General features: G+C 45.8%; 2 protein-coding genes across 10 annotated transcripts in view; both read right to left on the reverse strand.

Annotated features, from left to right (window-relative positions):
• RUSC2 (RUN and SH3 domain containing 2) overlaps positions 1–8301 on the reverse strand; it is a 59618-nt gene extending 51317 nt beyond the window's left edge. For 3 of the 5 annotated variants that reach the window (XM_075740756.1, XM_075740760.1, XM_075740751.1), the window contains exon 1: positions 297–620. The gene's annotated coding sequence lies outside the window, so the exon portion shown is untranslated. Of the gene's footprint in view, positions 1–296; positions 621–8262 lie in introns of those variants that run through there. The other 2 variants (XM_075740758.1, XM_075740753.1) reach the window with 1 other exon arrangement.
• A 1038-nt stretch (positions 8302–9339) lies between these two features.
• The window catches only part of LOC104637459 (phospholipid-transporting ATPase FetA), an 86083-nt gene continuing 69076 nt past the window's right edge, over positions 9340–26346 (reverse strand). For all 5 annotated transcript variants that reach the window (XM_075740766.1, XM_075740764.1, XM_075740762.1 and 2 more), the window contains 10 exons: positions 25454–25565; positions 24278–24383; positions 23340–23487; positions 19973–20156; positions 18272–18495; positions 17293–17376; positions 16123–16368; positions 15126–15264; positions 13138–13268; positions 9340–11328 (listed from right to left, as the gene is read on the reverse strand). In XM_075740766.1, the coding sequence (XP_075596881.1) occupies positions 11107–11328; positions 13138–13268; positions 15126–15264; positions 16123–16368; positions 17293–17376; positions 18272–18495; positions 19973–20156; positions 23340–23487; positions 24278–24383; positions 25454–25565 (1596 nt within the window). In that variant the 3' untranslated portion in view covers positions 9340–11106. The remainder of the gene's footprint in view (positions 11329–13137; positions 13269–15125; positions 15265–16122; positions 16369–17292; positions 17377–18271; positions 18496–19972; positions 20157–23339; positions 23488–24277; positions 24384–25453; positions 25566–26346) is intronic.

A 26346-nucleotide genomic window follows, 5' to 3' on the forward strand; every position in this document is an offset into this window, starting at 1 on the left:
GAGATGGAGGAAAGTGATACCCACAGAAAATGTGGTGTAGCAATCTGTACAGCCTGGCCTCATCTCACTTTGGAAGCTGATCTTCCCGACAAGCACTGCTCCACCTCAGTCTGACCCACTGCCCACGTTCATTGTTCACTGGAGGAATCCAGCCGTTGCAGGGGAGGGCATGCCCAGTCAGCATCACTTCACGGGATTTTACTTTTCCAGCTCAGCTGCATAACACCTCAAGCAGTCCACCTCCCTGTTTGATGCCTCAGTTTCCCCCCCTGTGAAATAAGGATCATAACACTTACCTAGTTGCTGCAGATGTTGTAAAATTAACTTCATTATGGGATGCTGGCAGTCTGTAAACAGCAGTGAGCATTCTGCAAGACACTTTTTCCACCCATAAAGCAGAGACTCCTTGTGGCTTTCCCAGGCATACAAGCTACTGCACGCAACTTTCTTCACCCTCACCACAGCAGGTATGCTGCAAAGACAGGGATCCCCATTACCCCCAAAAGCAGGAGCTCTGGTCTCTCCACCAGCCGCATCCAGGCCATCTGCCAGGCAGCAATGCAATGCACCAGCCCAGCCTCAGCCGAGCTGTCAGGGCAGCAGAAGGGCTGGGGCTGCACAGCTCTGGAATTCCAGCAACGCACAAACACCCTGTCAGCCTGCACCAGGAATGACTCCTCCCTGCTCCGGACTGGGCTGAATCACTGGAAATACCAAAACAACGATGAGGTCACGTTCCCAGAGCAAGGAACTGGAGCCAGATATAGCCGCACGGAGAAGCGTGCTAAAAAGGGACTCGGTGTACAGGCTGGAGGCTCTGGCAGACAGGCACCGCGGGCATTTGTCTCATTTAAAAACAGCTTGAGGCTGCCAGGAAACTTTTTTTTTTTCTCTGTAGGGAGCAGGGAACTGGGCAGCACAACAGGGGCTTTAAACTCTTTATCCATCCTACTGAAAGACGCACAAACATTAGAGCCCGTGAGTGTATGGATTTGGGCTCATGGAATGAGGCAGAAGTAACATTATGACTGGATTCTGAGGCCAGTGATGCCAAAATCTCACTGTGATACCAGGCTCCGGCTTAAGCTGTTAAGAATCCTCCTTCAGAAAGCTGAATGGCAGACAAAAATCATATGCCCATTACTGTCTGGTTGCTTTTGCTACAGCCTCAGCCAGCTTTCACAAAAAAACCCATTTGTCTGGTAAGTTTTCAATGAGGTGAGTGGCAAGTAACAGTGGCTCTGCTGTTGCTCCTAAAACGAGCATCTAAGGCACATCTGCAAACAGACTTTTCAAGGCAGTGCAGTTCCAGCCTTTCCCCGTTCTCAGGGAGGAGGGAGACTGGAGACATTTTGCTACTTAGACTGTGAAGGAAATTGCAACATAGGACTTGGAAAGGATAGCGAATTCACAATAGAATTCGCAATTGCCAGCTCTTCCCCTGGCCGTAGGACGAGACATTTGGATGGATAACAAGAACACCCACAGTTAATATGAAGAGGCTCTAAGAATCCAGATTTTGTTTCATCAGGACATAAACAGATCCTAATCAGAAGGCAAGGGGGAGCAAAGATAGGACCAGACAGCTCACGCCAGGCATCTCACGTGGCAGGCTGGGCAGAAGTTGCTGTGCTGGCATACTCTGCAGCCACCACAGTGTCTGGCACACTGAGCTGGTGGGCTATGCCTGCACCTTTCTCCTGCAGGTGCTTTCAGATTTGCTAATAAAAGACATAAGAAAATCTGTGCATAACTCCCACTGGAGAGCCATTAGACCAGAAGTGCTCAAAACCAATTCTGTTCAATTTCACCCCACTGTTTCAGCGTGTTCTAGTAACAAGAACCACTGTTTCGAGTCACACCAACAACTCCACTGGTCTAGTGCCCTATCTTTGACATTTTGGCACTGGCATATACATAGCGCAGAGTACAGAGTGATCTGTCCTAAGGCATACTCTTCCAGCCTGCTACAATCAGCAGTCAAGGAACTTCTAGAGCTGGAGGTTGCACACTGAGCACCATGTTTAACAGCCACTGAAATACATCTGCTATTGAGGTGTCTGGTTCCTTTTGGAATCTGTGTATATTTTCAGCCTTCATGCCATCTCGTAGCAACATGTTCTGCAAATCAACTGTGTTGAAAAAGGACTTCCTTAACCTCCTGCCTAATAAATAATTTTGCTGGATGTGCTGCTTCTGTGCTGTGAGAAATAGCAAAGTTGAGTAAGGTCATTCCTGATTCACCTTCTCCCCGCTGTACACTATTTTATAGGCCTTTACTCTCTCCCACTATCTTCTACTTTTCCTGGTTTAATCTCTCTTCCAACAGAAGCTATTCCAGTCCTGTAATCATCTTCATTCCCCTTTTCTGTATCACATCTAGGTCTACGCAAGATGGTGTCACAACGTGACTGTATACCTAAGTATAAAAGAATACATACCAGCATTTTTTTATTTATTCTGATTTCCAGTATGAGGTCTGCCTTTTTGGCTACAGATGAACATTTTGCTGATGAGCTCAGATAACAATCCACAGTGACTCCAAAGGGCTTCTTGTGGGCAGTGAGAAACTGTTCACAAAACACCATTACGTGCATAAAGTGGCATTTATCAGCATGGAATCCCATTTGCTGTTTTATCATGCTGATAGTTTTGCAAGATACTCCTGTAATTCTTCATGCAGTTTTCAAACCAACTACCCTGACTAACTCAGAATCATCAGAAAATTAGTCTTCACTCCACCTTCCAAACTATAGGTAGATTTGTTGCACAGCATGTGTTCTATAGAGATCCCCGCTGGACCTGGGCACTGCAGGTACCAGAGCTTTGATGCATTGCAATCCCTTGATTAGGGACTGGAGCATCTCTCATATGAGGAAAGGCTGAGAGAGCTGGGGCTGTCTCATCTGGAGAAGAGAAGACTGAGAGGGGATCTGATCAATACGTATAAATATCTGAAGGGTGGGGGTCAAGAGGATGGGGCCAGACTCTTTTCAGTGCTGCCCCAGTGACAGGACAAAGGACAACAGGCACGAACTGGAACACAGGAAGTTCCATCTGAACATGAGGAAAAACTTCTTCACTCAGGGTGACAGAGCACTGGGACAGGCTGCCCAGAGAGGTTGTGGAGTCTCCTTCTCTGGAGAGATTCAAAACCCACCTGGATGTGATCCTGTGCAACCTGCTCTGGGTGATCCTGCTTTAGCAGGGGGCTGGACTGGGTGATATCCAGAGGTCCCTTCCAACTGCTGCTGTTCTGGGATTCTGGGATTCTGTTGGGCAAGGAGTGCTCGAAGCACAAGTGACCAGGGATGCTCAATCTCAGTGAGATGACCCACTGTGGCCTGATTCAAGGAGCTGTGGAGCTCTAATGCTTGTGGTCTGCACCTGAACTTGTGCTGACACACGGCCATGCACAAGTAGACATCTGACCAGATACTCCACGGGCTTTGCCAGGCACAGTCTCAATGCTGTGTATATGGCAGCACAACCATTGCAGCAGTAGGACGACCATGCTCCACATGCCAGCACTGGGATGAGATTAGCAGTATATCAAATTTGCACTCACACATGACCATCTGAACCAGTGTCTTGCCTGGGCGCCCGTGGAGGATCCTGGTGCAGCTTGAACCAGCCATTGTGAAACCAGCCAACAAGAAGTTCTCCTCGTGAAGGACACAAACGAGTCACCCAAGAGACACTGCCACTGTAGTGCATAGTTTTCTGCAAAGCAATTGAACTAGCAGAGCGGATGAAAGCATCCTAAGGCTGTATCCTCCAATAGCAGCCTATGCAGGTTGTGCCAGACAGATAGTCGTGTCAGCAGAACATTTGTAACAGCAGCCCAAGAGCTGCACATGGGGAGACTGTTCAGACAAAAGCAGTCCTGAGGAGGACACGGTGTGACCGGTCTCTTCTCCCGACCCTGGCAATGTGGTTAGCACAGCTAACGCCATGTTATCAGGCGAGCAGCCATCCTCTGTGACTGAGCGGGTCACGTATTCATTCCCTTCCCCTCATTAGCAGGCCCTGAAGGTGCTGTGCTCCAAGCAGACGAACCAAACAGATTTCTTCTTCCCCTCCTTACCAGCCTCAAGGTTCCTGGGCACCAGGAACCTGTTAACAAAATAAAGCTTTAATTGTAACTATGATTTAGTGCCCTCATCATTCTGCCAAGGATCCCTAGAAGAACCTGCCCGTGCTGGCTGATGGACGCACGCTCCCATCCACAGCTCCACTGAGGACTCAGCTGGAAGTGCAGAGTCCAGGGCAAGGCTGAAGGACTACAAAGATTCTCAACAAATACTAGGCACAACAGATGTGAATTGTGGAAACCAATATTCCCAGTCCAGGCAAGCACACACAAGAAAGAGGTAGAAACTGTGGACTTCACATGAGCAGCAGACATCACAAGCAAAACCCCAACGAGGCTTCACATTACAGAATCAGAGGAACAGAGACCTATACCCAACAAACCTCAGAAAACACACTGCTATGTGTGCAGGGCTTTGGTGAAGAACTGGAAATTAAATGTTCAGCAGAAGGCAGATTGTGTAAGGCCAAGCAGAATTGGGGTAACCAGCCTCCCTGAATATCTGGGAGGGATACGCCAGGCAGAAGAACTCCTTCCAACCAAGTTTACCCTGAAGAACTCCAAGTTGAGCTGGCAAACCAGCAGGTTCTGATGCCTGGCCCAGCTTCAGCAGAGTTTACCACAGGAAAGATCATCAGGTAGCTACAACTGCACACAGTATCTTTGTTTCATTTATTCCCACAGCTCAGAGGTACCCTTGCCACGCAGCAGCTTGATGGTGTGGGGAAGGGTGAAGGAGGCACTTCATCTATCCCTCATCTGTTTCACACAAAATATTGCCTGCAAACCCAGCTGAAAGACAGAAAGGAGGTTTCAGTGAACAATAATCTCTATGTAATATCCTGGTCTGGGATATTACTTTCTCTAGCTCACAGAAAAAGAGAACAAATCTATTCCTGCACATTGCCCATGGCACACTGCCCAGTCAGGAGTTCCACCAACCCATCCAATGGGCAACACAACCAGGCCACTGGGTAGAGAAAGCTCAGGGTACCAAGCATGCTGCACAGGAAGAAGAGTCAGACAGCATCTGCTGCCACAGCAAAAACTGAACCAGAAGCAGAACTGCTGGCAGAATATCAGGCAAGCACAAACCAGGCTTGCATCTTTTCAATATTGTATGTTCCCTTATCCACAGCCCAAAGGTTTGCCAGGAGGTAAGGAAGCCTCTGAAGCAGCTGCTCTAGGTGTTGCTATCTACGCCCAAAGGATGCAAACCCACAGCCGCCAGCAAAAGGTCACCAGAATGGGACCTGGCCCAACAGCTTCTATGAAGCACATGAACTAGGAGACTTTCAGACTACAATTTCTCAACATGAGAGTACAAATTAGTTTTCTAAATACAGACCTGTACTCTACATGGAATGAATGGCCTGGATGCCTGCAAGGCTGATGGAGGGTAGCACTCTACTTCAGATTACACAAAAGACTTCAGTTTAAAATTCAGGGCAGCTACTGACTCCCTGAGTCACCTTGGTCTGCATACCTCAGGCCCCAGTTCGCTGCAGAACAAGAAGATACTGATCCTCTGGGCCTCTCAGGGGAAGGGAATGCAATAAAGCTTAAAAGATCCCAGGATCTCTCCCATAAATACCAAAGTTAAGGGAGGGAAACGAGGTTGTTCATTATGTTCAAAAGCCAGGCTTCTTTTATTAAATGCCTAATACGGATCTGGAAGCAGGATGCAGTCAGTAACAAAAACATTCGCCTTCCCTTGAGACACAACAACTCAGATCAGAGGGCGCTTTGTTTGTGGGGTGATGCACGGAGAGAGCACCTGTAGGTCTGCCTGAGCTTTGCATTCAGGTCTGGGAATAACCGCTCTCGCAGTGCAAACAAGCAGTTCAGCAGCACAGCCCTCACCGGGGCACAGGCTGCTCCCTGCAAAGCCAGGCACGATGCTTCCAGAAAACCTATGAAAAGCCAGTGGTTGGATCGTATGTTTTCCTAATTCAGAGGAAGCCTGGCCCTGCTCCGATTTCCCGCAACATCTCCTGGTGTCAGGAGGGGGGTTGGAAAAGGCCAGATCCATTTATAGCTGAAAAGTCTGGCAGACAGCTCAGCATTGTGGGGAAAGGCAGGGAGCTGGCAGCTCAGTACAGCCAGCTCCACCCAGCAGCAGAGGCAGGCAGGGGAAAGAGGCGGGGGGGGGTATGGAAACCACTTCCCCTCAAGCTGGGAGCGACAGGAGAGAGGTTGCTCCTTCGTAGTGCCAGGCAGAGAAAAACACTGTCTACTTCTGAGCGAATTATAAAAAGTAGGGCAGCAGAAGACTAGCTTTGGAAAAACTGAAGAGTGGCTGAGCTGCAGCTATGGCCAGAAACTTGAGGGCCAAGTCCAGGCTGCAGGGCTCCGTGCCCTTCTTCTGAGCCCTGCATCACGTCCACCCCTGCAGCAACCCAGTCCCCTGTCACTGGAAGAGGGCTAGAGGTGGCTCTCGGACAGGGAGCTGAGGCCGGGAACTCACCTTTGCTAGGAGGAATGACAGCTCCCTCACTCCAGCATATTTACATCTGCCAACACGTTAAGTAGATGTAGTAAAAAGCCCTCGCCAGCCCTCGTGGGAAAAGCTTGCCCCTGAGGACAAGGCACCACCTCAAAGCATCAACGTGCACAGACTTATGCTATGATGACTTCAGATGCTCATCACTTTATCCGGCGTGAGACAGTGAGAGACGAGAGGTATTTATTTAGCTAACACAATTTAGCTACCAATTGTGCATATTCACAGTAAAATTAGGAAAAATAGCCACTAAAACTGCATTAGGGATCACAGAGATGATGGGGTCATAAGAAAAGCAAATGCAGTCTAGACAAGGCAGTGTAATACCAGTGCTATTGTACAGGCACTGATGACAGGAGCATCATACAAAAAAAAAAAAAAAAAATCTGGACACCCACATTTAAAAATGATAAACTCAAATTAACAGGTGCAGAAAGGGCCTGGGGGAAACAGAAAACCTATCAAACAAGAAGAAACTTAAGAGCCTGGCTTGTTTAGCCTAGCCAAATGTAGGCAGAGAGCGGATAGAATTGCTCTCTAAATATATCACAGGAGACAAACAAAACTGCTGAAGCAAGAGGATAGTGCTGGCACGACAACAAGAGAATAAATGCACTGTGAACACATTTGGGCTGAACATTAGAGGGGGAGAAAGAAATCAACCATCAGAACAGAGAGCTCCCCAGCTTTTAGGATGAAGTTTTATCAGTGGTCTGATGGGGTTACAGGACGCAGCACCTCTGCCCACAGGTATCCAAGAGTTCCCTTATGCTCCTGTTTTTGTTCCTGGCTGGTAATTAGCACAGGTCGTTATTCAGGCAGCTCCTTTTTTACAACAGACCTTGCTGAGGATCACTGCAGTTGGAGAACCTGGAGCAAGCATGCAGCGCTCCTTTGCCCTCCCATTCCGTAAGAGCTGCTCATGAGTGATGATTTCCAGGCTACAGGTCAGTGGAAGAGTTGTGTGGATGCACACAGATAAAGCAAGAGCAGGAATGCAGGTGTTGCGGTTGGCCATGTAAAACACCCTGCAGGTGCCTCTGCCCCCAAAACAGCTGATGCCCCACACTATTAGCGGCAGAGGTTGCTCTGTGTAGCCCTGTTGGGTTCAGGGAGAGAGAGAAAATGCTCTAAGTCCTCCTCTGCTACAGTGTAAGAAAAGTAACTATATCATCACTGGTTATCATCAAAGCATTTTCATTCTCAATCCCGAAACTGCTACCCGTTAGGCTGGCAAGTTATTTGGGTGCTACAGCAGAACAGTGTTCAAACCATGAACCCCTGTATTATGGAATAAAGAGAAAAAGAGGGGGGAGAAAAAACCAAACCCCAAACCCAAAACACATTTCAGGGATCAATTTTTTGACATATCTATCAAATACAAGAGCTTCATAAAAGACGAAATCATCATCTCCAGACATTGCATAACCGATGACACGAAGTCTCACACACACACAAGCAGAGCACGGCGCACACGAGAAATACCGACACCCCCCACCAGGGTTCCAGGCTCCGGATATGTAATGAAATCGAGCACCCCCAGCCCCATCCCGTAGGAGGCGGCGGCGGTGGGCGGCGGCGGCGGCGGTGGGCGGCGGCGGCGGGCGGCGGCGACCGCCGCCGCCCTCCGCCCGCCGCCCTCCGCCCGCCGCCGTCCGCCCCTTACCGTCCGCCCGCACCGCTCCGCTGTTTACAGTCGGACGGCGGGGCGGGATCTCGGCGCTGCCCGCCCCTAGCGAGTCCTATCCTCCGTGTAAGGATGTCTACCTTTTTCTCTAAGTTTCCTCTTAAAAACATCCCTGGTGGGATGCAAAGTTTGGGAAACGGGATTGTTTCCCAAGTGACGGATATGGTAGGAAAAGCACGATCGTCTCAGATCCGTCCTCACGTAGATCCTCCCCTCCCGCTTTAGGAAGTCCGGGAACAATGTAACGCATCTGGTTATAAACCCCTTTGATGAATTAGCAGACTGGCAAGGAATTGGTCATCCCAATATTCTCTTTTTATTTAAAAAAAAAATATTTTACAAAATCAGGAGTGATGTAGGACAGACATCACTGCCAGCTGATATGTTTCAAATGCTGATCTTGTCAAATTTTTTTTTGAAATATTTGTATCTGGTTCGAGTTCACCAGCAAATCTATTATCCCCTACACGTCCTATGCAGCATTTGCAAGTTCCCTTTCGCCAGAAGGTGAGTGCTTTGCACGTAAACCATATGAAAAGAATGAGACAGTCTCAGAGTTGCCTTGCTCTGTCAGCAAAAGGTCTGCCTTTGCTGCTCAGCATTATATTCTGCTGAATTACATGCTAGGAACAGCTTTGATAGAACTCTCAGCCCACAGACCAGTCTGGGTATCGTGGGGATGTCTGCTTACCTGCATAAATTCTCCTTTTTCCTCTAGCCTCAGGGAGGCTGACTGTGAAAGACATAATCCTGCTCAGAAAGCCATGACTGTCTCTGCAAAGTGAATGGTAAATCAGAGGGCTGTGACAAGCTCTAACTATCCACAGCGGTTTCATCAGTCAGGGTGCAGGCTCTCACTTAGGTATCTGCTTGCAGGGGAGATCACCAGGTTAGAATTTGGTCCTTTCCTAGCAAGCAGCTCCTGGCTGCTGAAGTCTGGATCCAGTCCCAGCTCTAGTTTTGCCCTAGCTATGCTGAAATTTAATACCACAGTTTGCAACAAGCCTCCCAAAGCAGCAGGTGCAACAGACTTGGGGGGGGGGGGGGGGGGGTGTGTTTCTGTGCTGAGATAAATGCAGGGAGATGAAACCTTCTATTAGAGCTTAAACAATCTTACATAGTAACTGCTGAAACTGGGACCACAGGCAGAAAGGTGTTATACACAGACCGGATGAAATGGGGACGTGCCAAGCCTGTTGCCATCATATGTTGCCTCCACTGATACCTCAGAGACTCAAGGCAAAGAGTTCCCAATAAATACCAGATAGTCACTGTGCAAAAAAATCTAAACAAGGAAGGAGTCTAAATTTGTATAAAGGAGACGAAAAAATTGTAACAGCCAATGCTGCTTAATCCTTTGCACAAAAAAAGCTCCATTTAGACAGCTCAGCAGCGTTGGCAGGACAGACTCTCAGGCTGCCAGGCTGGCCTTGCACCCAGTAACCCCGCTGACTGTGGAGCTGGTGTAACAAAACAGTGAGCAAATCCCAGTCCCTCAGGATCACCACATCTTTCGCTGTGTCTGTGCATCTGAAGTCCCTCTGCTGGCAGCCAGATTGATAGGATTTTCAGCTCTCTGCAACCCATGATTGACAGACAAACTGTTCCCAAAGAAAATATTAGCCCAGCACAGAGGAACTCTGCAGAGGCCCCCGAGCCCTCACTAAGCTGCTCTGAAACTTGACCAGACCGCTCATCGAGGAGGGTGAGGGAGTCACCAGGTCACGCTTCATCCTTTACACAAGCAAGCTCAGTGTAAAGGGCAGGACACCCTGCGCTAGCCAAGAAATAGCATCTCTGCCTCTGATAGCGCTTGTGTGATCTCCATCGAGTCAGATGTGCATGTGCCTCAGTCTCTTATGGTGGGAGACACCTGGTGCTGGCAGCTCAGATGAGCCCTAACCATGACACGGGCTTCTCAGGGCCAGGTTTTACGGCTTGATCCATATGGGAGCCTGAGCTGCTTCTGCCCTTTTAAGTCTAAATGAAATGGCTGGTGCCCAGGTACAAAACCTGAGAGGGCTCTGAGGACAATGATCTTTTACAAGAGCAGATTTGCAATGCAGATAAAACAGGGCAGGCTGATGAATGTCAAGTCCTTGTCCCTTGACCAACTCTGAGCTTGCAGCACTTCCCGCCTGCAGATGCGGGAAGAGGGTGGTGTTTGGGCACTGGCCATCTCTTGAGAAACGGGATTAACCGTTAGTTTGGAAGGAAGTTATTTCCAACTCATGCCTTCCAAAGTGCCTGTGTACAGTCAAAAGGCTACAAAATTACACATATTACAAAGATTAGGGATTTGAGGGTTGTGTGGCTGGACCTAAGGCATAACTGGGGCCAATGCTGTCACCCCAGTAAGATGGCCCAAAGTGGATTCATGACAGAAACAAAGGCACGTGAATGAGAAAGACATCGCCAATTCAATCTTTCTCTCAGTTTGGACTTCTCTTTGCTCTGAGGTATGTAGTTAAAGGGAGAAAAAAACAACCCACAACATTATGAACGATCTCAGGGAGCGGAGATGCCTCTTGCATGTTCTCTGCTTTTGAGGGAGGCCCTCTGGGATAGCATACAACAGCTCTAATTCACCCTGCCCACCTTGCCTGGCAGCAGCACACATCTTTGCAACTAGAAAAGCTCAAGTCAGAGAGTGCACGTAGGTGAAAGGCCCAAGTCCCTGATTTGCTAGCCCAGAGGGCAGATTTCTAAGCAGCCACCGGCTTGGTGCTCTGCAGGGAGCACAGCCTCCTCTCCTGACAGCCCTTTACTTTGGTTTGCTTTGTTGGAGTTTTTGTCTTTTTTCTTTTTTTCTTTTTTTTTTTTTTACAGTCCTTTGTGTTTATATTTGTCACTATTTGGTGAAAACGTTCCCGTTGTGGCAAAAGGTGATTTTGGCCGCATGTTTCTCCCAGACATAATGAGTGCTCCAAAGCCATGCTGATGGGAAAAGGCATAGCCGGAGCGGCGGGTGCTGGTCCGACGCAGGCGTCTCTTGGGTGAGGGTGGAGGTGGCCTCTTTTTGGCTTCTTTGATCTTAAGCAGGACCTGAAATCAGAAAATAAGATGGAAAAAGTGGGAAGTGCATCATTATTCACAAGCACAGTAAATGAGGAGCAAAGAACAGGAAACAGTAGCAGGGAAACAAAGAGGGAAACAGAATCAAAAATGATTGACAAAATGGGGGTGGCAGGAGGGGTTGCAGAGCAGGAGCTGAACTGGCAGCACAGGATGGCAGTCTGATAAAAGGAAAAGCAAATCTTGCTCTAGAAGGTGTTAATGGAAGTGTCATCTGTAAGACTTGGGAGGGGATGATTTCAGTGTATTGTTCCACACAGCTCTGTGATGCCTTGGTTGGGTATTACTGCAGCTCTTTTGGGCACTTCAGTCAAATAACCCAAAATCTGATAGATATCTCAACAATAGTAAAAAGTCCAGAGAATAAGGAAACATTTAAAAATTGGCTTATACTTAATCTAGGAAACAGACTACTAAAGGAGATCTCTGATATATAAAAGCTTTTTATGATGAGAACGGTGATCCATAGATTCTCATATTCCTTGGCAGAAGAGAAAGAGCTAATGCACTTTATTTGCAGGTAGTGGGCTCTCTGCTCCCATGTGGCCGCCAAGATCATCTGTGGATAAGCATCTTTTCAGAAAGGGAAGGATTCTGCTGGTGGCTTGGCAGAATCCCCAGCCACTGGACCCCTGTCCCTCCTGCTTGGACAGTGGCAGCTGTAGGTAAGGCCTCTCTAAGCTTCAGGCTTGTATTTAAGTTCCTTTTATGCTTCCAGCTGGGGATCTCGGTGCAGCAAGAAACCCAAACATTCCTCTTATGACAGTTCACTTCCCAGAGGAGGTAGAAAAGTAAAGGAATTTTGCACTAGAGAGAGATGCTCAACCCAAGCACTGGAGCTGGGATGTGGGCCACAGCTGCATCAGACTTCTACTCAACTGAAGGGTCAACTCAGCCCATTTTTACACATCTGAACTGCCTCTAACTGTATTCTGAGGACCTCCCTACCCAGAAATCTTCTCTAGCAGCCACCTACTCCCTCTGCAAGGACTGAGAATTCCTCTTCACTCATTCTCCAGCAGTGCTGGAGTACTAGGGAGCTTCACAGACATCCAGGATGACCAGGGCAGCCACTGAGGAGCACTGAGGAGCGTGCTGCGCTCAGAGACACTCGTGTCCGCAGCTCAGTGCAGGAGGAGGAAGGAAGCACCAGGTGGCAGCAGCATTTAGCAGATGCTCTTGTATGAAAGCCAGCCCGTGGAGCTGTGTTTATGCTGATCTTCTGGAGGGGTCCATTGGCTGCAGTGAGCTGTCCGCTCTCTGCCCACGTTTCTCCTGACCTCTCCTTGCCCTAATGGTCTCATCTTCTGGTTTCAGGGAGGGCAGCTGGTTTCAGAGACTGTTTATGACTGTTGGCTACAAATGAAGTAAATTCTGAAGTCAAAAAGTCCCCAGCAAACACGTACACCGGGATGGAGGGTGAAGGGCTGCGGTCTGCCGGGCTAAAAGCTGTATGGCAGCAAGGCAGGAGGACTGAAACACGCCACTGCTTTGCTACTGAGCCACAGCACTTAAACATGGCACCTAAAAATAGTGCAGCTTCCTCAATCTATGCAATCTAATCCACATCTAAATAATCTCAGCCTTGGTCCCAGCTGCAGATGGTTTGAACTGTGCCAAAACCCAAATTCATTCCTCCTTCTCAAGGGACTAGGAGACATACGGAGAGCAGCACTTGCACCTACAGGGACATACACTCTGAGGCTGCTGCAGTATGGCTCCATGGAAGGCTTAGGTGGTAGTAAGCAGGATTTCTGGTTTAACAAGGTATCTCCTTACCTTATCGGTGGGAGTTGGCTTTAACTGAGCCTTCAGGAATCGAAAGCCAACCACAGGCAGCACACAGAGGGTGATGCTGAGGAACATCGCTAGCCACACGTTTGGTTGGCTGAGGGTGTTTCGAGCCGTACCTGAAAAACAAAAGCATGATTACAACCATAACAGCAGCACTCTCACCATCATTCACTTGAACCTTTTACCCTCTGTGATTCCAAAGCACTTGGTGACCAAAATCTAGACACCATCTCCAACAGTGAAATCAACTTGCTGTAGAGAAGACAGCGACATGAATATCACTGTCTGAGATGAGCAAAGAAAAATGCAATGTCCAGACTCAACTGCAGCAACAACTCAAGGAGACAGGGATGTCATAGTGAATGACATCTCCTTACAAAGAGTCAAATCACTGCAAAGGATTGATATAAATGCTCAAGAGACCTTCTTCAGCATTGTCCAGCTCTCTCACCATTTGCCAGGACTCTAGTACAAATGGAGGAACATTATTTTCTTACTTTACAGCACCTTTTCCTGAAGCATATGGAGTACTGACTCTGACTGCTCAGTAGACAATAGGATCACAGCCCTTTATGAGAGGAGAGTGCATTGCTCTGGGTGTCTGCACAGACAGTATGGCCTAATGGGTGTAGTGGCAGAGCAACTGCCGTGTGCTGGTGTGACACTGCCACCTTCTTTGAAACCCAAGTGCTCACTTCTGGCTCCTCCAAAACTGAGGGAATGTAAGACAGACCAAACAGTCTGCAAAACCCTCATTACAGGCCTTAATGATGCTGTTGTTGGCAGTAAAGTTGCTGAATGTTTTCTTTTCAGTTGGCCAAATTCTGCTGTAATACAACTCCACTGAAATTAAAGTAAACAAGTTGTCTGAGTCCAGACTAGAAACACTTCCCTTAAAAATGGTTTCAGACTGAGACCTTATTAAGCGGCACTCAGCATTATGGCTAATTTGTCCTACGCAGTATCAACAGAGCAGCAGACAGAGATATCCCTGGCAAGTGAGTTACCACCTGTCTTTGGAAACTGAACAGACACTCAGTCTTCTCTCAGCACTTTTGATACTAAAAGCCATCTTAAAGTGGATGTGACCATCTGCTTGGAAAATACATTGCAACAACTGACCTGCATCTCAGATATTTCTAAAATGGCCAAGCATCATGTTATTGCAGTGAAGATGGGCAGAACAAGTCTTGGATAAAGGCATTGATTAATACATCAACCTGACACTTGAAACAAAAAGCACTGGTATTTCAAAACTAGAATCTCATAACAATGCTGTATCAATATTGGCTACAGATGCACAGAGCTATTGAAAACATTTTAATTACTTGGCTAAGTTTTCATTTTCCTTCTGGTCAAAGTCTCAGGAGACAGACTCATTTTGATGTTATTCTTCACCCTTTGCATGTGTTCAGACATCTGTTATGTAGAGTGTCCCCAAAGACCTGGTCGTCACTGGAATTTTTTTTGTTGGGAATTTGCCCTTTAACCTGGCTGAGGGCTCACCATAATCACATGGCATTTTTCTCATGTCTAGCTGGATGTTGTACTTCTATGCTTTCCTATACCAACATGTTAACTTATTTACAAACGAACACTCATCCTTCAGCAAACAAAATGCTCCTAGACACTGGTAAGAATTGGACACCTGGACACAGAGTATGAAAGAGCCACAGAAAGCATTCCAGCTAGCTCAGTAGGTTTATTTAAAGGATCATTCCTGTGGCTGCATGTGAATGTGCCTTCTTATGCAAGGAAGTGAATGTGACACACATTCACCTGGATGGATGGGATTCAAAATAAGCATTCCCAGCAGTCCTCAGAAATACCCTGGCATTTCTTGTAGAAAAGGCCATCAATATACTCTGTTACTGCCTCTAGAAAGGCAATAACATGTACTAGAAATACTCAACAGATTTAAGCCCTGCACTATGCCCATTTTGAGTGCAATCCAGATTTGTCCCAGGGCTTACCAACAAATGGGAAGGAGGCTGTGAAGATCAGGTACATGCCATCACTATACATGGTGAAGGTGATAGCAAAGTAAACAGAAAGGCTTCCCCAGATGAAGAACTGGTTCACAACTGTCCAATAAGAGGTGTCCAACCCAATCTGAAAGAATGGAGCAATACAGCTATTGTCAGTGCCTTTATTATTTAACAGATCTGTGCTGAACGCAGCTAGAGATCTTGTCCTCTTCTTTGTACCCCTGCTCCTAAGGCTGTTATTCATTCAAGTCTCAAGAAATACCAAGCCACAGATCATAGGATGCTGGGAGACCATTCAGGGCAAGCATTACTACATCTGCATTGTTGTTGCACTCTTCTCAAACATTCACCGGTGGCCAGTACTGGAGACAGGATACTCTCAAATGAGCCATACTTATGTCCCCACCCCCAAGCTGTGATCTAGCACTGAAAGTAAGGAGAAGGAGCCTACAGGACCTCAGACAGCAGAAACCATTATCTAGGGAGGTATGATTGATTGACTTTTCTTTTAAGAAATTTCTCTCCTCCCACTAGTATCATTTGAATTTTGCACCACCCAAGTCAGCAATTTCTTCCAGCAGGTGCAGGTCTACCATCTGCATCATGCATGGGGCCAGGCTACAGAGACAGCCTCATGGTGGAGATCCTACAAATAACTGCCTGATAGCAGACAGCTAGTCCCATGCTTCAAACCCATCCCCTAAAACTGGAATGAGTCCTTCTCTACTCCCAGCCTTAACTGTTTTGTCTGCTGTGACTGTAAACTTCACACGGCAAAAACTCTGCTTTCCTGTCACTCTGATTTTTCCTAACATCCAAATCCGTTGTTCTGTTGAATTGAGGAAACTAATCTGGTGCCAAGACCTTTTTCTTTGCAAGAATGCAAGATACAGCAGCAAATACAAGATTCTAAACGGCCCTCCAGATGCTGCCTTCATAAAACTACAACTAATTCCTTAAAACATTACCTGGGATGCCTTACCTGTACAGACACCACAATCAGTAAGCAGGTCTGGGCCATCAGTGCAAAGGACTGGTAGTCGGCAATGGCCTTCCCGTCACTTCTTACTGTATTGTACATGGCCCCATAGGGGATGAAGAAGAGAATGAGGGAACTGTAGATCCCTTGCAACATGCACTTGACAAACACCGTTTTGTTAAAATAGAGGTTTTGCTGGCCAGGCACATAAAGCTGAGGAAACAGCATGCTCCAACGATCATCCACATCCTGAAAGTAGACAAGAGATGGTCAGGTTTGCTGGCACCTACCCAGCTGACCACACAAGACCACTTAGGGTTGCCATGTGCCTGTGACATGCATATCCATGAGAAAAGGCTTAGCATACAATTCACTCAGTTGTGCTGACAAGCGTGCCGCATCCCAAGGGGTCCTAGACACGTTTTCCATGTTGAATTTCACCTTTCTTGTGCTGGGAAAGCTGTCAAGTGCTGCAAAATAACATGAAAGTACATCTCATCTTAAGCAGACTGCATGGTCTGCTCTCCTGAGAGTTGCCTGGAAGCTAAGGGATAGAAAATACCTCCACTGGGTCCACACACAGGCAAGGCTGTCTGACTTGGATCCCTTAAGTGTCCAGAGCTGAATATTGTGAATCATTGTGCAGTAGCAAGTTTCTACTTATTTAACTTGTAAAAGGCATATAGGAGCAGCTTTATTGCTCCTATGTCTTGTTGAACAGTAATAGCACATGAGATAAAAATGTGTATGTGAAATTACTGCAGGAAGACTTCCACTAGAAAGGCTGAACCTGCAAAACCTGGCTTCAGAGTTCTTGTTCACTTGTTGTTCTGTGTGGTCATTAAAAAGTCAACTTGTCAGGCTTCAGGAACACAGCTAGTAAGATGAGACTATGTCAAAGAAATGTTGCAATGGCAGCTTTTACTGTAGTCAACAGCCTAACCCAAAAGTCTCATCATGCGCTAAAACCCACAGGCCAAATCAGGATAATACACCATCTCCTCCCTGGTGCATCCTTACTTTGTGCTCTCAGGTCTCACTGGCAGGAAACTGTTTTAGGAGCAACCACAATAGCTAGCCAAAAAGTCAGCTGCTTTTGCTTCATGGAACCAGCTCAAAGCACCTGGAGATAAAACCCCTATAAAAAAATCCAAGTGGTGATAGGAACAGTACCTGATCGAAGAGGCTCATTCCTAGCACTGGGAGGGAGGTATATACCAAATTGTAAAGCGTAATGAACCACTCATCATAGACAGTCTGAAAAAAACCCAAAAAAAACGCAAACCCACCAGAGCATGAAGTTAGCAAAAGGCTGCCTTTTCCATATCTTCAAAAGTATACACAATTAAATGCTGGAACATCTAGGTTTGAGATGCTACTGAGACCAAAAATATAAGGTGACTCAAGCTCAGCAGCCCTAAACAGCTCGTTACCTGTGGGAATACACGGCGGGGGGGGAAGGATTACGTTATGCTCGTCTTGTTTGCTCAGCATCCACCGCCGGCAGCAGCTAGAGCAGGACGCACACCACCCCCCTCCCCGGCCGCCGGCAGGTGGGAGCAGCGCTCCGCGGCGGGCAGCCAGCGGGCAGGGGCGGACGGCAACCGCCCTGCCTGCACCCCTGCGCCCTCAGCACCGGTGGGGCTGCTAACATTTGCACGCTATCTGCGCTTCCCAGGGTCTGGGTTGGAGATTGGTTTGTTTTAAACTAACAGCGGATTTTTCGCTGCAGGAGATTTGCTCCTCTTGCAAACTGCTGGAGTGCGCGGGCATCCTGGGGTTAAACTGATTGCTTCAAGTGTGCTAACAGGGCAAGCAGAGGTTTTACACAGATTTGTGCCAAACTGGTCAGGCCTGTCTGTAATCTGTATCCTTATCTGATGGCTGTAGTCAGTTTGAACACTTTCAAAAATCCCACAAGGGACCTGAGTGCTTCATAATGCGCCTAACGATCTTCAGACGTCTGTCCTCTACCAGCAGCACAATGAAGGCAGCAATATCTGCTTTATACTTGTACAGCTGAAGAAGACAGACCTGTGTGCCATTTAGTGAGGTGAGAGGAATGGCTTAGTTTATTTGCTTTTAAAATGTTTCCAGACATTTTACTCGAAAAGGCTAGACATGACCATGAGAAAACAGAAGCTGGACCTACCTGTGCTGAGAAGCCAGAGAAGAAGCCATACCAGAAATGCACTAATGTGAAGGCAAAATTCTTGTAGAAGAAGTATTTGAGGAACTTGCACATGCGGATGTAGGACCACCGGCCATGCACTAAGAGCAGGCGCTGCAGGTAACGGAACTGTGCAAAGGAGAAGTCACTGGACAAGACTGCCTGCATCCCCTCCTGGCCACTGATACCAACCCCGATGTGGGCAGCTGCAACAAGAAGGTTATTGATCATGTCATTACAGTGAGAGTTTTGATTACCCCTTTTTTTTAAATGAATTCCCTGCACTGTGTTAATTCCCTCCCAGCCTTCATAAAAAGTCATATGTAAAGTTATTTTAAAAAAATAAAAAATTGGGGCAATATTTCCTTCATCAGCATTATGATTTTGGCTGTGGTGATACATTTTCAATAACTGGACTGAGCTTTTATTATTTGAATGAAATTACACCCTCAGTGACAACTCATGTTTTCTTTATGAATGTTTTCAACAGCATAAACACTGTTGTTCATTTATGCTGTTGATAACTTTAATTTATATTGACGTGACTTATATTTATATGCATCCCTGTCCTTCCAGCAGCCTTAAAACATCACTCCAGACAAGCAAAATCTTCAAATTCCTTATAGATTTCTCAGACGCAGTGCTACAAGGCAGACTGTAGCCTTTCTACATTTCCTGGGCTTTACTAATTCAATCAAATAATTAGATAGAAGAGTCACGTCCTTTTTAATAGCAACTTGGGTTTATTAAACATGGACATAAGTTTAATGTGACAGCTAATTATACAGCTTTAACTAATGAGAACAATCTTGATGGCTGGAGGTTGGTTAGACTCAGAGGTTTCCACGGAACAGTGAACTGATAAAATCCCAAAGTCCCAACCCTCTCGTGAGGGGTGGGTTAGTTTCTAATTATCATGTACACTTTAACTTGCTTTTCTTATCCTTTCTTTACTGACTGCCTGACTTATCTCTCTTGAAGCTCCCTACTTAGCCTTTTCTTTCTTAATTAAAAGGCGCCATTTAATCAATTCTTGAAAATTAACACAAGGAAGATTAGCAATAGGCGCTTCCGAATAATCTTAATTTAATTATACCTAGTTAGGGGATTTTTTTCATAAATTCACTGAGGTAATGCAGCATCAAATGATGCTCAAGGATGAAGGGGCCTAGAAGCCCGTGTTTGACAGATGGCCCTGCCACGTGGAAATGTTAAAAAAATTAACATAACAATATACTGATTATTTACAGGCATGAAGATTTTCTTTCTGCATTGCAGACAGGCCCTGTCTGAAACAAACTTGCCTGTTCTTTGTATTGCCCTTGCGATGGTGGCTATGCAGACACACAGGTGGACATGTCACAGCCCCAGTGGGCTTTTGTCTATTCTGAGGTAGAAACAGAGAAACAGGCAGTAAGTGCCATCTTAGCTTCCTGCGATCCTGGTGGTAGGAGCACAGCAAAGGGCCCTCTTCTGTGTCCTGGAAGGCAGGAGACATGAGTAGCCTGTAGTGACAGCACTCTGTAGAAACCTGCCGAAACTTGGGGCACAGGCATTTGATGCCACAAAGAGGGTGGTACAGAAGGCACTCAAATACGTGCTCCTGCTGGTAGGCCACCTCGGATAGCTAATACGGCAGCAAGTCCATTTGCTGCAGCATGCCAGCTGTTGGCCATCACTCACTTTTGATCATGCTGACATCGTTGGCACCGTCTCCGATTGCCAAGGTCACAGCCTTCTTGTACTTCTTCACCAGCTCCACCACCTGGGCTTTCTGCAGTGGGGTCACGCGGCAGCAGATCACCACTTTGCACATGCAGGCAGTTCTCACCAGCTCCAGCTCCAGATTCCCTTCCAGTGCATAAGCCTGAGAAGAAGGAGCAAAGGGTGTTTGGGTCAGACTAGGAGCAGCTTGTGGCCTGACAAAGAGCATGCGGCTGGAAGGAAATGAGAACTGAGCTGGTTCTTCCATTCAGCAGAAGGAAGGTATGAGATACCCCAAGTGAATCCATCCATTCAGGGAATCTGCTCCACGCAGGGAGCATCCACACTGCATAACAGCATGCCATGTGGAGTGCACCTACAAGCTTGCACCTTGGATGCACCATAGTTGGATTTACACAACAGCTGCTCTGGCTGATGTAACCTGACAGTGCCATGGAAACAACAGGAGCATTAATTTAACAATGTGGCTGCTGGACCTGAGACAACCTTGCGTATCTCCATGTGAGAGATTCTCTGCTCATCCCTCTTGGTTTAATTTTTAAGCTCTGGGAGACCTGTGGTATAAGTAGAAGAGATTTCAATTTGGGGGAAGTTAATTAAAAAAAACATGGAAAAAGCTGAGCTCAGGTGGGCATGACAAAGCAAAACACAAAGCCAGGGAGAAGGCAACTTCGCTCTGAGTGCTGACCTTTTAAATCAGTCAGTCATGTTATTTCTATTCAGGAAACACAGAGATAATTGGATGTCTGGTCACCCCTCCAGCTTTGCATGAGAGGAAGGGAGCAGTGTTAGCTTTTCGTATTTCTTTCAGATCATGCTCTTTGGCTCTGTTCTTTGATGTCTCTTCTCAGTAGACACGCATGGAAGGAATCTACAGGGCTGTCTCCTCCTCAGAGCCATTACAGCAGGCCCACTGCCCTTTCTGCAGACAATCCTTAGGCCAGATATCCTTTCTTCTTGAAACAGAGCTATGAGTCACCAGCGCCCCCGCTTCCCTCTCCTCAGTGCCAGGGCAGGATTGCTCAACAAGAGAGACCTTTTCGTGGTTTAGCTTTAGTACCGGCCGCTCACTGCCATTAGAGATAGTTTTGGCCACAACATCCTCACTGCACAGCACTACCAAAATGTTATCATATAGTAGATATATTAATGGTATTTCACACAAATCAACTAGTTGTATGATGATGCCATTACAAACGTTTCCGTTTGTTTGCTGTGTTTAAGCAAGACCACATGTGTGCATAGTCCCGCTGGTGCCATCCCACCCATCTGCACATAGGAATACAGCACTGAGCAGATGCTGTGTTTGAGTGGGACAGTATTGGCACTATTACCATTGTTCAAGCTCTAGGTTCATAGAAATAAATAAATAACATATAGTTTTGTCCACACTGTCCTTGTGGTCCACACCCAGGAGAAAGCCCTGGTCTTGGTGAGACTGGCTGTGTCCACCCTGCTGCAGGCTATGTGGGCTGGCTGCTCCCACACAGCTCAGATTTTAATTTCTTTGTGTGGAACATATCTCCTTGCCAGGGTGTGGGTGAGTGTGTGGTTTTCCAGGAATAAAAAGAAAGCTTTGTCACCGCTGGCAGTGGTGCCTTTGTAGCGCAGTGGTGCCTCTGTAGCACAGTGGTCGGGGTCTGTCCTGCAGGCTGATGGTATGGAGTGGGTGCAGGCAGGGGCTTGTGGCCAGCTGGAATGTCAGAGGATTCACCCATGCAGATGCACGAAACTTCATAGAGCTTTTGTTTGTTTTGCAGTGGGAATCTAAAGAGGATTAAGACCCTGGAGTTACAGAGGAAGCAAATGTAAAAGAGGGAGGGAGGGTACTTGACAATGTAGATATGGCCTGAAAGTGTCCCCTCTAGTCCACGGTCCATATACATGGCACACAAGCCAAGTATGAAGCAAGATGAGATTTTTTAAATAGTAATTTGCTGGGCTGGTATAGAGCTGGGAGTTGTATTTGCTGGACTGCCATCAAGAGAGGTAGCAACTACAGCAAACAGAACCGTCTTGTCTCTGAAAGGCAGTGCCTCCCAGCTCCTTCCACGTCTACATATTTGCTTCCCCTGCAATGTGGGAAAGCAAAATGCAGTAGACAAATAAACCTGATCTAGACTAAGCCTTTCTCCCAGATAGGTTGAATTGTATCTCAATTGTTTTTTTTCCTAACCTGTTCTAAAAAATTTCCAAAGATGGAAAACTTATTCCAGTGCCTCACTATTCTGACCAGGAGACATCTAATTCAAAACTCTCTTGTCTCAGTTTAATTCCATTACTTTGTTTAACTGTTATTACTTGAAGAGTATTACCAAGACTGATCAGTATTCTCTAGGCTCAGAAATCCTCTCAGTTTTTCCCTATGCTTTCCAGATCACACATGACCACTCTTAGAGGTTTCCTTGTACTATCTCTAGCTCGTCTACATTTTCTCAAAGAAAATGGCCCAAATAAGTTGAATATTTCAACTAAGACTTTACCAATGCCAAATGAAGCAGAAGATTTTCTTCACAAGTCTTACAGATGATGCTCTTACATATGTATCTTTGATTTTGTATGTGTGTAGTCAATTATATGAAAATAGAAAAGGCAGCATTTGTTCGTACTGAATTGCATTCTCCATTTTTCCAAGGTATTTCTCCAATTTGTTAAAATTGTTTTCAAATCTAATCTTGAACTCGATCACGCCTGCCTGGTGTTATCTGCTCTCCTTTTAAGCAGTTAAATAAAACACTGAAATGAAATAGATATAGGATAGCCCCCTGCAGATGCCACTTAACTGTTGTTTTAGATCAACTGTGAGATGTACTTTCCAAGCAGTCTTGCATCTGTCCCTTAACAGTTTCATCTAGACCATATTACTTCAGTTTGATTGGAAGAACATTACAGGAGAGACCACCAAGCAATTATTATTTAAGTTATAAGATACATATCCTATCTGTTAAATATAAAAAAATCTGTTACCAGATATGCTTAGTAGAATATGTTCTTGGCATACTTGAAACCCATATCCGATGTTATCTTCTTGCTGCATCCATAAGCTGCCCGATTATTTTTCTAGTATCTTTCTGGAAATTAAAATTGATCCAGCTACTTTACCCCTCCTGCTCAGGGCCAGCTCTTCCTTGTTCCAGTCTTCTGAAACCTTGCCCATCACCTTTAATGTCTCAGATAACCACTGAACCTAATCTTCAATTAGGGGGAAAAAAAATCCTGTCCTTTAGAGCTAAATTTTTAAAGAATTTTCAGACTTTCAGTATGTCCCTATCCCATTAAGTTCTTTAAGGAACTCAGCCCTAATATGAATCTGAACCTTCCTTACCAGGCTGTGGCCAGTGATAACCAGACCATACACCCCGTTTGCTTGCTCATCAGGTATAATTTTTGGTGGTTTTGAAGATTTTTCAAACTGAATGTTGATTTCATCACTGTCCAGAAAGGAGTCTGGCTTCATCTTTTTCCTTGCATTCCTAAAAAAATAATCCAGAATAATAGTGAAAAGCTTGTAAAGATATACATTTTATTAAATCAACTTTATGAAAATAAAAAAATCGATGCTTCCCTTTAGTCCAGTTTTCCCTGTATGCCTACAACAACATGCATGGTTTAGCTGCTGCTGTTTGTGCAGATCACCTCTATGCTTCTGAAACTCTAACAAGTGTGTGCTAACTTGTGCTGATTTAAAGTCAAAAAAATCATCTGAATGCTATGAAGGACACTATCCCAAAGGACATCCACATTTTCTGTGCATGTTGTCTGACGACCACCTACTTCAACAGAAACGGACTGAAAAACCTTCGTATTTTCCACCTGTACCCAAGAACTTTTGTCTGCTGAGGAAGACAGATTCCTAGATAATGCCAGAAAAGGACCATATCCAGACAAAGGACAGCAGTGTGGATGAATGGCAATAGCAGTAGAGTAACAGCATAGCTCAAACTTGGGGCCAAAGGCTTTGCGGCTCCAGATCACTTGTGGAACGTCAGCTGATATTGCCTGCCTGACTCTGCTTGCTTATACATTTATGTAGATTTGAGCTCTTGGATCAAGAAGCTTCAGAGTTTATTCTCAGAGGAGCTTTCTACACTATGTCATTGCTGGATCTTCCAGGGAGCCAGCTAACCATTATCTAAGGTCCCTGAATGAACTGCGTTCGGTAAAGCCCACAGGAAAAAAAAAGGTGGAATAAGGAAAAATAGAAACACTGCTCCATTCCAGTGTCAGTGCACAGCAATGAAGCTGTATATTTCAGCCATTTACCTCAGCTCATTAAGTACATCATCAGATGTGCTGCCTTCAATAATGAAAACATCTTCCATGTCATCATTCAGCAAGTTGCAGGAGTAACCAATATTCATTGCCGTCTCTGGGAAAGATAAAGCAGGAAGATGACCCATCTTAGCAGCCTCACACACCATCTCTGTGGCCTTTTTACACACATGATAAAAGCTCTTTCTCACTCAAAAGAGCTCTGAGACTTTCAGAGTCAACAGTTTAAGAAAGACAAGAGAATCACTTTGATGGATGTAGCAGCAAATCTCCCCTAATTGGGTTTTACAAGGCCACAGAAAAAAATAATTCTACCAGAATGAAAAAGCTTGAAACACTCTTTGGTCAACATACTTGGAACAACAAGAAACATTTCATGTTGATTCTAAAAAAATGTTTTCAGGATATTTAATTTTCCCTCCCCCTGCCCCCAGAAAAGCCTCAAACCATAGTTCTGAAGAAGAATATCAAGACATTTTGTTCAGAAAATTCTGGGGAAAAAAAAGTATTTTGGTATTTAATAAGCAAAACTATTACATTTGGAACAGTACAAAATGAAATGGTTCATTTTTCTCAAAATTTCTCTGCTCATTTCTTGGATGAAATTATTTGCAAACACTTGTCCTCCCTGAAACTTTATTGTTTCAGTGAAGTTGCTGTTTCTCCAAAATAATTTATTGGAATCTATTCACATTTCTCTTCAATTGAATGCTTTCTCCAAAAGCCTGTGTTTCCTCCATTTCTATTCTACATCTTTAATGCCAGGACCAAATGGAAACAGACCCAATATCCACTTTAGCATTACAGTCCCTGGAAAGCAGGACAAGATTTTTTATGCCTTCTTTACCAAGTTGGTCAGCTGTACTAAATTGACACCTTTTCACAGCACGTGACAGGGACTATGAGATGCTCATTGTCACATCTCTAAAGGCAAAGGATGCTGCCTTCACACTGCTTACAGCCTCAGGACAGGAATTAAGAACTAGCTACAGTTACCTGCTCTAATTCCAAGTAATTGGAGTTTTGCCTAGCTGGCAGTGAAGCAAAGCCCCACAAGTTTGTCCTCTGTGCAGTTTTTCAAAGGAGAAAGAATGAGAACATGGATGTTAGCAGAACCATCCCACCGGTGGGAGAGAAGAGCAACATCCAAAACTGTAGCCCCTTTACCTTGCTTGTCTCCAGTGAGAACCCAGATCTTAATGTTGGCTTTGGCAAGAGTCTCAATTGTCTGTGGGACTCCGTCTTGTAACTTGTCCTCAATCGCTGTGGCACCTAGCAGCTTAACAGAAAGCGGCAGGGAACTGGTAAGTTTTTCCATTGCTAGCAAAGGAGATAGCATTAGACCTCCAGGTAATTACTCAAGCAAACACAAATGAAATCCTGGAATAGGATTGTACTAATTTTCATTCTTCCTCAGCAAATTTAGTGTATAGACTAGAGCCTTATCCTGCCAATGTTCTAGTCTCTGTTCCTCCAGGCTCAGCTGGATCATGAACATGCATGAAATTATTTGCCAGCATGTTTTCAGACCTACAGGTCTATGTTCTTCCACATGTCCCCTTCACAGTAGATAGAGCTGTCACTGAGAAACAAAGACAGCTGTGGATCCGTGTCCCCACACCTCCATACACATCCTCTAGTGTGGAGCTTGCTCCCAGCCATATTGTCATATGGCTGCCAAGCATCTTCAACAGACCTATTCCCACCTCTGCTCTACACTATCACACAACTAAACTACAGACTGTTCAAGACACAAACCTTCATTATTTTAAAGTTATTACTTTTTCTGGATTTTGGAGATACTTGATGGCTTTAACCTATTGTCAAAGGGGGATGAAGGTTTTGCTACTAGCTCAGGTTTAGACAGCATCTGCTGTTGGAAGACTAAATTCAGGGATTGGCTTTAAGCCCAAGATCCCTTTTGGCTTCCTGGGAAGTTCATTATTCATCATTTGTGAGTGTTATAAATGTAGATAACAGCTCTGAGGCAACTTCTCTATAGGGTCCTCAAAACCGCACAATCCACATTTTACATCAGTAGTCCCTGGTCTAGCTAGTGA

The sequence above is a fragment of the Balearica regulorum genome, chromosome Z (genome assembly GCF_011004875.1).
Source record: "Balearica regulorum gibbericeps isolate bBalReg1 chromosome Z, bBalReg1.pri, whole genome shotgun sequence".
Classification (NCBI taxonomy): domain Eukaryota; kingdom Metazoa; phylum Chordata; class Aves; order Gruiformes; family Gruidae; genus Balearica; species Balearica regulorum.